Below are 12,742 nucleotides of genomic sequence, written 5' to 3'. Positions count from 1 at the left end.
GAAAAGAAATGCTACTGATTTTTGTGTATTGATTTTGTATCCTGCTACTGTGCTGAAATCATTTTTCAATTCCAAGAGTTTTTTTGTAGAGGTTTTAGGCTGTTCCATATATAGGATCATGTCATCTGCAAACAGGGACAGTTTGACTTCATCTTTTCCAATCTGGATGCCCTTTATTTCCTTCTCCAAAATCTGCTGATTTAAATGCTAATCATGTCTAAAAAAATACCTTCACAGCAGCATCTAGACTGGTATTTGACCACTGGCCGCCTTCATTGCTCCTCTCTGTCTTTCCAGTGATGACCTAACAATCTGGCCTCAGTCTGGGCCCCAGTCTTTGATGTGAGAATTCTGTGGTGTAGAAGATATCTCAGGACGACCCTCCCTGTGGGGTTTCCACATGGCTGTTCTCTTGCCTAGGACTAGGGGCTCACAGATTCTCAGTACATGCAGAGTGAACAGCATCTTTGAGATCGGAGCAATTCCAGGCATCAACCTATGAACTTCCAGGGGAAGTTTCCTCACTGAACCAAACACTGTGATATGCAGTCTCCTTCCTCTGCACTTTGAACTCTGCATACCTTCAAGAGGTTGCTCTTGACACATTGAGCAATTGCTAAATGTGAGGTACTTCAAAAAATCCATGGACTCCACGTGGCAAGACACATTGGAATGAAGCAGTTGTTGGTTGAACTGAGAAGTAGAGGATTTCAGAGGCCCTGAGGGAAAAGGGCATGAAGTATGTGTCTGGGCAGTGAGGTCCAAGTCCACTGACTGGCTGGAGTCTCTATGTGTTAAAAGGTCAGCACACAAGTGGAGGCAGTTCCATTTGTCTGTCTCACCTTCCCATGAGCAGCGGTAACCTGTCCATAGTCACCGTCCTCCCTCTAGTGTTCTGAAGTTCAAGCTCAGAATGGACAAGGTTCAGTCTGGAATGCTGGAGAAGTCATGAAGGAGGGGTGGGCCAGAAAGAGGCTATTCAATGACCAGCCTCAGTCTAAGGCCATTTAGATCTAACTAGCTTCAGGACAAAGGGGAGCACTATATTGTTGAGTGTCAGGCAGAAGTTAACAATAAGGACTTATTTGCCATTTTTCCTTGTGCTTGAGCTTCTCTTGAGGATCCTGCAGGGATTAAAGGCTTCGGATAAGTTTTAGGGCCTGTCAGCCATAAAACCACTTATTAGAACTCCATTAACTACATTATTTCTATTAGATATTATCACACAAGAAAAAGATGACATATTGCAAGTTGGATTTGTCTTGTCGCATATTAAATTTTCAATGAGTGGCAGACAAAATGACATAACAAAACATCACCTGGTACTTATGAAGCCTTGAACCATATTCTCCAATTACAGCATATAATTGTCTGGATTTCTGGGGAAACTCTGTTTCTTTAAGCCAGTGATAACTTTGAAGTCCTGTTAAAGAAAAGACCAACTCTGATTAAAGAGTTTACCTGGAAACATTTATAAAACATTTTACATGTATTAATAGGAATTTTTCTATATATAAACTCTTAAAAAGAATATCAGATCCTTGGGTGAAATCATGGAAAATGGTGGGGTAGGGCACTCTAAGAGTCAGTAGAAACAACCATAAGCTGGCAGACTGACAGGATCAACTTTTTTGGAACTCTGGTATCTAATCCAAAATCTACAGCAATCAGAGGACTGAAGAAAGGGTGGCTAGTTTTTGGTAAAAAAAATATTGTGGTATTTTCCATCTTCCATTCCCCGATATGGTGTTGGCAGTGGCAGGGACAGCAGTTTATATTCCTAGCAGCAAGTACAGATCTTGTTTTAAAAATACTGTGGTCATCAGTTTTGACCCACCCAGTGGTTCCCTGAGGGGCTGACACAGAGGCTGATGTTTGTTTTATCCCACCGCATTGGGCTAAAGTGGCTTGGTGGGAGGTGGCAATATCTGTTGAAAGAGTAAAAGATATATACTGCCCATGCCCACCTGGATCAAGAGATAATAGATGAGGGAAGTGGCAAACAGACCCAAAAGCCCAGGAAGAAGGAGGCAGTCTCTTGCAGGAATAAGGGCTTGGAAAGACCGTTGCATATATCAGGGAAGAGGACATGCAATGTGTATGTTCAGGACTGGATGCATGCTCAGAAAATACCCAGAGAGGACACTAGCCCTGCACCTCTGATGGATCTGTGGGTTCTGTGCAAGCAGGAGGTGAAAGCTAAGGTAGAGTTGTATGTGTCCTGTCTTAGCCTTAAAGGAGTGTCCCAGCTTAAAGCCAAGCTACAAAAACTGGGAGAGTAATCTATCTGTCTCTGTCTATCTATCTCTCTCTCTCTCTGGATCCAGGAATTCAAAGAATTACCTTCAAGTCCCTGGCTGACCACTGAGATAATGAAATAGTGAAAACACATGACAAAAACACAATCTACAAAAATAGTCTGGAAAAGTCACCAAACAAACAAATGACTGCAGCCTTCAACAAGCAACAGCAGCAAAACCTGGGGAAAGGGAAAATCTGATTTCCAGAGTTATTACATTATTATATTCAAATGCCCAATTTTCAACACAAAATGACATGGTATACAAAGAAAGAGGAAAGCATGGTCCATTCAAAGGAAGAAAGAACTGACATAAATCATTCCTGAGAAAGTTCAGACATTGGACTTACTAGAAATAAAAGTTTAAATCAACTGTTTTCCATATGTTCAAAAATTAAAGGAAACCATGGACAAAGAACTGAAGGAAACCAGGAAGATAAGCTACAAACAAAATGAGACTATCAATAAAGATAAATTATTTTAAAAAGCAAATATAAATTCAGGAGCTGAAAAGTAGAACTAAAATTAAAAATTTACTGAAGGAGCTCAAAAGCAGATTTGAGATGGCAGAAGAATCAGTGAATTTGAAGATAGGTCTATCAAAATTATTGAGTCTGAGGAATAGAAAGAAAAAAGAAAAGTGAACAAAGCCCAAAAGACTTGTGGGACACCAGTAAGTGAACCAACACATGCATTGTGATAGTTCCAGAAGAAGGAGAGAAAGAGAAAGGGGAAGGAAGAATATTTGAAGACATAATGGCTAAATTTAATGAAAAGCATGAATGTACACATCCAAGCTCAACAAACTCCAAGAAGAACAAACTTAAAGAGACCCACACTGAAACACATTATAATCAAACTATTGAAAGACAAAGACATAGAGAGAATCTTGAAAACAGCAAGAGAGAAATGACTTGTCATGCACAAGGGACTCTCAGTAGGATTATCATCTGATTGTTTATCAGAAACTTCAAAGACCAGCAGCGAGTGGAATGACATATTTAAAGTGCTGAAAGAAAAAAAAAAGAATTAAATATCTAGTACAACTATCCTTTCAAATGAAAAAAAAAAGAAGAAGAAAGAAAAGAAAAAATAGACAATCCCAGATAAACAAAAGCTGAGGAAGCCATACAAGAAATGCTAAAGTGAGTCCTCCAGATTGAAACAAAAGGACACAAAAGTGTAAGTCAATGGCATGTAAAAAAATCAAGATCTCCAGTAAAGGTAACTACACAGGTAAATATAAAAGCCCATATTATTGTATTTTTGTATCTTAAAGTTAACCTATGTAGTTAACTTTACTTTTTTAAAATTTCCAACATGATTTAGAAGACAAATGCATAAAAAATAATGATAAATTTGTCAATGGATTCACAATGTGTAAAGACAGAACTTTTGCCATCTGAATGCTGTGGAAGCTAATCTGATATATATATAAAAAATAAGTATAAATTTGTCAATGGATTCACAATGCATAAAGACAACTTTTGCTATCTGAATGCTGTGGAAGCTAATCTGATATCAATTCAAGCTATATTGTTATAAATTTAGGGTGTTAGTTGTAATCCCCATGGTAACCACCAAGAAAATATCTAAAATATATACACAAAATAAAATAGAAGACAATCAAAACAGTATACTATAATAAATCAATTAAACACAAAAGAAGTCAGTAGCAGAGGAAATGAGGAACAAAAAGATATAGAGAAAAAAACAGAAAAATGGCAGAAGCAAATTCTTTCTTATCAGCAATTAATTTAAATGTAAATGGATTAAACTTTCCAATCAAAAGGCAGAGACTAACAGAATGGATTAGGAGACATGATCCAGCTATATGCTTCTTACAAGAGACTAACTTTAGAACCAAAACTGAAAATTATAAAACAGTGGTGAAAGAAGTTAAATAAATGGAAAGACAACTAGTGTTCATGGAATGGAGGACTTACTATTATAAAGATGGCAATACTACTCAAAGCCATCCACAGATTCAAAGCAATCCCTACCAAATTCCAAATGGTGTAATACTAGCATAATGATAGACATATAGACAAGTGAGCTACAACTGAGTCCAGAAACAAACCTATGGCCTATTGAATTTTGGCAAGGGTGTCAAGACCATTTCAAAGAATAGTTTTTTCAACACTTGGTTCTGGAACCACTGGATATCCACATGCAAAAAAAATTAAGTTGGGTCCCTACCTTGCACTGTATACAAAAATGAACTCAAAAAGGAGCAATGACCTAAATATAAGAGTTAAAACCACAAAACTCTTATAAGAAAACATAGAGTAAAGCTTCAAGATCTGGGATGTGGTAATGGATTATTTGATATGATGCCATCAAAATGATAAACTTTTGTGCATCAAAGGACATTATAAAGAAAGTGAAAAGACAACTTACAGAATGAAAAGGAAGTATTTTCAAGTCATATATTTGAGAAGGGCCTAGAATCCAGAATCTATAAGCAACTCTTACAGCTCAACAACAAAAGAACAAACCACTTAATCAAAAAGTGGGCAAAAGACTGGACTACACATTTCTCCAAGGAACATATACTAATGGCCAATAAACAGGTAAAAAGATGCTTGACATTGGCAGTCATTACAGACATGCAAATCAAAACCACAATGAAGCATGACTTTATATCCATCAGGATGACTGTAAGGAGAGGAAATGCAGAATAACAAATGTTGGTGGTGATGTAGAGAAACTAGACTCCTCCTACACTGCTCATGGGAATGTAAAATAGTGCCATGACTGTGGAAAACAGTTTGGCAGTCGCTCCCCAGCAATTCCACTGCTAGGTGTATGCTCAAAAGAATTAAAAGGAAGTATTCAAACAAATGCATGTACATACATGCTCATAGCATCACTATTCACAATAGCCAAAAGGTGGAAACAGTCAAAATGCCAATCAATGAATAAATAGATAAACAAAATGTGGTATATACATGCAATGGAATATGACTGCACTGCACAAAGGAACAAAGTGCTCACATGAGCTGCAATATAGATGAACCTCGAAAATGTTGTGCTGCGTGAAAGCAACCAGACCAAAAAAGTCACATATTGCATGATTCTGTTTATATGTGTACATTCAGAATAGGTAAATCCATAGATAGAATGCAGATTGGCAGTTGCCAGGGTCTGGGGAGATGGGACAATGGGGCGTGACTTCTTGTTGGGTACAGGGTTTCCTTTGGGGTGATGAAAATGTTTAGGAACTAGATAGAGGTGGTAGTTGCACATCATTGTGAGTGCACTGAAAATGGTTAATTTTACATTGTGTGAATTTCACCTCAGTAAAGAACAAAAGTGTCAGAGTCCAGTTTAATTCCAATGAGATAATTTATATACCAGTGGTATCTGGCACTTTTGTTGGCAAGTTAGCAAGCTTGAAATAAAAAAAATACAAAGAAGCAGCTTGCATCCATTTAAAGGTATATACGAGGGTATTTCAAAAAGTTCATGGATAATAGAATTAAAAGATAATATGAATCTTTCTGCGAACTTTTTGAAGTACCCCTGGTGTGTGTGTGTGTGTGTGTGTGTGTGTGTGTGTGTGCGTGTGTGTGTGTGTGTGTGTGTGTGTGTGTCTTAAAAGATGTCAAGCACATATGGGGTATAATTTCCAGAAGGAGAAAAGTCCTGAACACAAATAGTTCTACCATCCTTGCTGCATGCTCCTGACCTGTAGTGGAGACACTGTAGTAGAGACTGGGAAGAATAGGTTAGAACCAATGCACATGGATGAGATGGGCCAGCAGCAGCAAGGGGGAAGCCAGCTGAGGGTAACAATCCCCAGATCAACAGAGATGAAGACAAAACACCCAGGGAACAGAGGAAGCCAGGCATTGTGCAGTGCTCGTAGAAACCAGAATATTCAGGGTCTAGTCAAGAGGCCCACTGAGCTGGAACAGACACTCCCAGCCCAAAGCTGCAGATAAGTATGAAGCAGCCTTGACCTTGGGCTACTGCTGGGTCAGGCTCAGCCAGTGGTCCAGGCACACGTGCAATCATAAAGAATTAGCACCCAGGATACTACCATACTATAAAATACTATTTCACCTGATCAGGACTCAGATTTAAAAAAAAGAAAAAAGAATAAAATACTATTTTATGGCAATAACTGGGTTGAAACCTTGATTTTAATGGGAATTCTCTGTCTCAAGTTAAAGAGAAATTTTCCAGTGGACTAGGGGTTATGATTTATGATGTTGGCTGATCAGAAACTACAAACACTCTGTTCAGCAGTAATTTCTTCAGTAACGGTGTGATGAGCAAGAATCTTTAGTTGTCAAAATCTCACAAGCTAAGTCACCCCAATTCAGAAAAGGTAAATTGTATAATGTGTTTGCAATAAATATATTAAATACTGTTAACTTTAAAGCAATTCTTGTGATTTTAAACCACAATTCTAAGAGAGAAAAGCACTTTCTATATGCTCCACAAACAAGTCTATATTACATTAAAATCAGAAATAAAAGACCAAAAAAATGCTTCAACAATGTACAGGTCAGTTCTGTGGCATCTGTTAACAAATGTGAGTCATTCCATTGAAATCTTTCTCACCACGCAAACTTTTCCTGTAAAATGGCTTTAAGGATCATTACTTAGTAAGACTTACCTACAATTGGCTGGTCGGTTAGTTCAGTTGGTTAGAGCACAGTGTTATAACGCCAAGGTCAGAGTTCAGATCTCCTACCTGCCAGGCGCCATAAACAAAAAAACAACAAAACAAAAAAAAAAGACTTACCCACAAGAAGAAAAGCCAGTGTAAACATCATACATAGGATAATCTTCCATGATTGAGTTACCCTAAAAAGAATAAAAATGGTGATTAAAAAAAAGAACTTAACAATGTAATACATCACTGTTAACCTTTAACTTGGACTTTAACCATTTAGCCAAGTTGACAAACTTGCTTATTCTCATTCATGTTTATTCTAGGTTGAGTTTGTGAATTAATTTAATTTCTGATCCATTATCTTTGAAATTGAGAGAAAATAGTTTTTATGATGGTACACACACTCATGCATAATGCATGTGCATACATACATTCATATATAAATAACTGTTATGCTATGATATGCCTGTTTTTATTCTTTAAATGCTTATAAGAAGAAAATAAGTGGTTATCCTAGATGTCTTGAAGGTATAATGAGCTTAAAAAAAAAAAAGAAAAGAAAAGTCAGGCTCTGATTTTGTAGAAATTAGGTATTAAGCTAAAGAACTATGACAATTGACAATTATCTGATAAAATTTCTTAAAGTCATTATAACCTTTTTTTTCCCATTTTGTATTGAAGTATACAACATACATATGTAAAAGTGCACAAATCATAATTTTATAGCCTGATGAACCCTCGCAGAGTGAACATATATATCTATGCAGGAATGTGAGAAAATACCTGTTGTTTAAACCACCCAGTTTGTGGTATTTTTTATTGTAGCCCAAGCAGATGAATACAGCCAGCCCGTCAAAAGCCCTTCTTATGCCTCTCAGACCCTACACCTTCCGTCTCCAATGGCAACTGCTCTCCTGAGCTCCATTCTCATCGACGAGACTTGCCTGGTTTTGAACCAGATACAAAGGGATACCCGTACGGACATCCCTCCTAACACCGATGGGCATTTGGGGCTAAAAAAATATATTTGTTTATTATATATATAATATATAAATCATGCTATTATAAATATTTGTATAAGCAATGCTTCTGTGAACATTCCCGTACATGATTTTTTATGAACAAATGTATGTATTTCATTTGTAAAATATATTTAATAAATATATTTATATTCTATTTATAAAATATAGCTAAACTATAACAAATATATATTTGTTTATCTTATATATATAAAACAATGCTGTTATAAATATTTGTATAAGTGATGCTGCTGTGAATATTCTCGTACATAGCTTTTGATAAAAACATGTATGTATTTTATTGATATATTCCCGAGAGATGAACTGCTGGGTCATAGGGTATGTGTATATTCAGTTGCAGTAGATTCTGCCAAATAGTTTTCCAAAGTGATTGTAGTTATAACATTTTCACACCCAATTTTTTTAAAAAGCCTTAAAGGGGGAAAAAAAAAAAAAAGGCTAAAATAGTCTGATCCAGGCTGTGAGCTTCTGGATGAAGTAGTCCAAGTTGGTAAACTAAAAATGTTTACTTAAAATATAAGAAAACCCGAATTAAGACGGATCATTTGTTAACTGCAGATGGCAACCTGATGCAGCAGCAGAAGCACTGGGTCACAATTTAAGGAAGGAGGACCACACTAGTCCCAGAATTTCATGTCACTTCAGCAATTTGGCCTATGGCTTTTCACCTGCTGGTTCTGAACTAGTTTCCATCAACTGAGAGGCACAATTCCCTGCTCCTGGTCTATGAAGAACAGGTAAGAAGGTGACCTTACATCTGCAAGTGACTTAATTTATGTTTAGATATGTGTATTTCTTTCGATTTTGCTCCTTCTTGGAAAATTATGTTCAACTGTCAGTAAACAGATTACTTATATTAATTTTTCCAAGTTAGTTGGCCAAATGATGTACAAATTTACTCTCTTAGTGATTTGCTCTTGAGTGGTAATGTTGGTTGGACCTTATAAGACTACAGCTCAGACTCTGCAGTGAGACTTAGAATGAGCTTCCCGGTTCTCCCAGTAGTTTTAAGTAGCTTACTTCAGCTGCATAAAGCAATCATGCTCGTTAGCCACCCAGGGTTATGAGACAATGCGAAAAGCAACTCAGAAGACAGTTTCCCTAATTCACTTTCCTCCAGGGAAAGGTCACCTCCAACCCCTTTAAATATTACTGGTCATACAGAGAGTGGTAGAGGGTTCTCTGGCTAAAAAGAAAGTTATTCAAGGTCAGTTACAGCCCTCTGAAGAGCCCTCCTGGTGGGCTGACTTAAGTAAAAATGACCACATTCCTATATTTACCAAAGATGATTTCCATTTTTTACTAGAAAGTCTGGCTGCCAGGCTCTGCTTTGCAAGACTCCTTCCATGCCTTTCCCCCAGCCTGTGGCATTCTGCCATTCGGAGCTAGCCTGCTTTGTTAGTACTAATTGTAATGTTGAAATGCTGCTCTTCTGGTACTGATAACTGTGTAGCATTCCTTTTATTTCTATTGACAGTTTTATTTCTTTTATTGCTTTTATTTCTATTTATTATTTTTAGTTTTTTCTGTGCAAGTGCACAGAGTTACCACTGGGATGGTTATTTTGTTGCCTTCAGTTTTGGTCTTCCCAGCAGGCAGCAAATGGTGGAGGTAGACAAGTCTTGGGTCTTTGGCCCAGCCAAGTGGGAAGGGCTTCCCTGCTCTCTCCTAATAGTCAACATTCATGTATGTAGCAAATTGAATTATGTCCCCCCAAAACTCACTGAGGTTTGAATTGTGTCCCCCAAGTTTTATATATTAGAAACTTAGCCCCCACTGTGACTGTAAACAGGATGGGAAATCCTATTATGGTAATCAAAAGGTGGAGCCTTGAAGAGGTGATTGGACTGTAGGAACAAGCAATGGTGAATGGATTAAAAATAGTGGTCAGGGGCCTGGTTCTGAGGGCTTTAAAAGAAAAGAGAAGAGAATCTGTCTTTCTCTCTCTGCCCTCTCTGCTTCCACTATCTTGCAATGTGAGACCCCTGGGTCACTGTTGCCACCACCAGATGGACTTTGGACTTCCCAGCCTCTGACACTGTAAGCAATAAATTTCATTTTTCTTTATAAATCACCCAGTTCCATGCACTTTATGATAAGCAACAAAAACGGACTAATACAATATGTTCTTGCTAGAGGAAACACAGTTATTATTAGCCCAAATGTGTACCCACTAACAGATTTTTTAGCCAATTCTCATCCAAGGGTGTAATAAATGCCTCTCTGTGTCCAGAGTCCTAAGCCCGGTGCTAATCTCTGCGTGCCATCAAGACGGGACAGGCTAGCTCATGATGAAAAAGTGAATCTGCTGCTGCCCAGGTTTATTCATTTAAAAAGGATAGCTCCTCTTTCACAGCCCCGTCCCCAGTCCACTGTGATTAATCTACATACCGCTGACGGAGAAAGCAGACTGCAAGCCACAGAAAGTACCGCGATCGAGAGAAACCTTCAGAGGAAACGATTTGGAAGTGATTTTGTCTAAAAAGGAGGAAAGCGTTTGTTGGGTTATTTTCCAGGTAAACAGGGCACCAGTGGTATACGACACGTATAAGATCCCGGGGACGCCATTCTGCAAAGCTACAGACCCGGTGGCGTCAGGGTTTTCGTACCCTGAGAGCAAAACGTTCATACGGGCGGTGCTGCGGGCTTCTTCCGAGCGGCCTCTGGAAAGCCTGGCGGCCTCTCGTGGATTTGGTCGTCCACTCATCTTCCCCCACCGAGTGACGGAGCCGGGAGACCGCACAATTCCATTCGGCTTCCCTTCCCTATTTCGTGGAAAACATGAAGCTCTCCATGGCGGTTTGTCGATTTGCTCTATGACGTCTTGCTTCACAGGTGTTTCTCCTTCCAGGGGAAGGAGAACGGCCTCTGAGCCTTCTGTTACATCACGCTGTGTGACACGTCACAATGGCAGACACACCACCTTCAAATGCCTTGTTGCACTGTACTTGAAACCCACGGAATAACATACAGGTCGCGCTGTACCCACTACGTTGCTGGAGCAAATCTGGATGTGTTGCTGTGTTTGCTTCGCTAATTTTTTAAAAAACTAAAATATGAGAAATACCATGGAAGACCCCAAAATATTCCCTAATTTTACTCCTCTTCTTTATTTCTCACAGATAACTACAATCTGATAATTGATATACTCCATTCCCATGTGTTTTTTGATATTTTACTGCACAAATTTGCATCTGTAAATAATGTATTGCTTTTATACCTTAAACTTATAATAAATGACATGCCACTCTTGGATTTCTTACATTATCTATTTGTAGACATATTAACGCCAGTCCATTCATTGTAACTGCCCGATAGTATTTTATTGTATATACATCACAATTCATTTGCCTATTCTTCTATAGTTGTATACTTAGGTTGTTTTCAGTTTTCCAGCAATACAAGTAATGCTCAATGCCTGTTCTTATACGCACATCACAAGGTTTTTCTAGGCATACACCTAGAAATGGAATTGCTAGATGGAATCAGGAGTTAGTTTATTTGGAATATAAAATTCTAGGGTGACATTATTTTACTGTCATCACTGTGGAGACACTACTCAAAGGTCTTGTGGAGTTGATTGTTGCTGATGATAAGTCTATCTGATCCTCATTTCTTTTCTTTTCTTTTTTTTTTTTTTTTTTTTTGGCAATTTGTCTTTTTTCCCTCTGGTAGTTTTTAAGATTTCTGTTTAGCTATGATGTTTTTCAGTTTCACATCAATGAACCTAGGTTTGATATTAGTTTTTATTTTTCCTCATTTATATGCAGAGGGCCTTTTCAATTTGAGCGCCCCTGCGTTTCTTCAGTTCTGGACTATTTTTGAGCCATGGGATCTTCAAATACTGCTTCTCTGCTATTGCCTCTATTTTCTTATAATGGCCTACCAGTCAACATTTGTGTTTCCCTTTCAATTTATTCTCCATATAGTTCCACTGCTTCTTCAGCCTTTTTTTTTTTTTTTTTTTTTTTTTTTCTCTGTTCTCTTTGTACTTACGCTCCTTTCAGGGTAAATCTGTAAGTGCCATTTCCCAATTTACAAATTTTCTCTTTGCCTCTGAAAGTTATGATCTATCCCAAGAATCACAAGATTTCTACCTTTTTTACCTCGTGGTCCAAACTTCAAAAGATACAAAATGGTACATAGCAAACGCTGCCTTTCTCCCCCACTTCTGCTTTCTAGCCATTGGTTTCCCTCCCTCCCAGCATCCGTGCTACCATTTTCTACTATTTCTTTTCAAAGATGTGATATGTGTGTACAATACACGACATGGTATTATGCATACATGTATATATTTATCTCCTCACATTGTGTAAACTAGATGGTAGCTTACTAGAAACTGTGCCCGACATCTTGCTTTTTTCACCTAAGAACATGTCTTGGAAGTCTTTCTGACTCAGATTGAGATAGTCTTCCGCATTCTTTCATGGTCAAATAGTGTTTCATTGGGTGAGTGTGCCATATCTGTTTAAACTGTCTCATATTGATTGGTATTTTTGATATTGAAAACAATGTGCAATAAATGACCTTGTATATGTGTAAATATATCTGTAAAAATATATACCCAGAGGAACAATTGCTGGGCCAAAGTCTATGTGTGTTTGCCCAGAAATAAGCCCCACATCTATATGGTTCAACTAACCTTTGACAAGTTTGCCAGGACCATGCAATGGGGAAAGGATACTGTAGTCTCTTCTATTAATGGTGCTGAGAAAACTGGATATCCACATGGAAAATAATTAAATTGTACCCTTATCTTATGCCATTCACAAAAAT

General features: G+C 37.9%; 1 protein-coding gene across 1 annotated transcript in view; it reads right to left on the bottom strand.

The window, feature by feature from the left end:
• The window catches only part of SUN3 (Sad1 and UNC84 domain containing 3), a 38,125-nt gene extending 27,452 nt beyond the window's left edge, over positions 1-10,673 (bottom strand). Inside the window, exons 1-3 of the mRNA XM_063087917.1 lie at positions 10,552-10,673; positions 7,056-7,117; positions 1,320-1,423 (exon numbers count right to left, since the gene is read on the bottom strand). Of these exons, the coding sequence (XP_062943987.1) occupies positions 1,320-1,423; positions 7,056-7,117; positions 10,552-10,673 (288 nt within the window). The remainder of the gene's footprint in view (positions 1-1,319; positions 1,424-7,055; positions 7,118-10,551) is intronic.
• Positions 10,674-12,742: the final 2,069 nt, after the last annotated feature.

Source organism: Cynocephalus volans, chromosome 2, assembly GCF_027409185.1.
Source record: "Cynocephalus volans isolate mCynVol1 chromosome 2, mCynVol1.pri, whole genome shotgun sequence".
Taxonomy (NCBI): Eukaryota; Metazoa; Chordata; class Mammalia; order Dermoptera; family Cynocephalidae; genus Cynocephalus; species Cynocephalus volans.
This window is presented reverse-complemented; position numbering and strand designations above follow the sequence as displayed.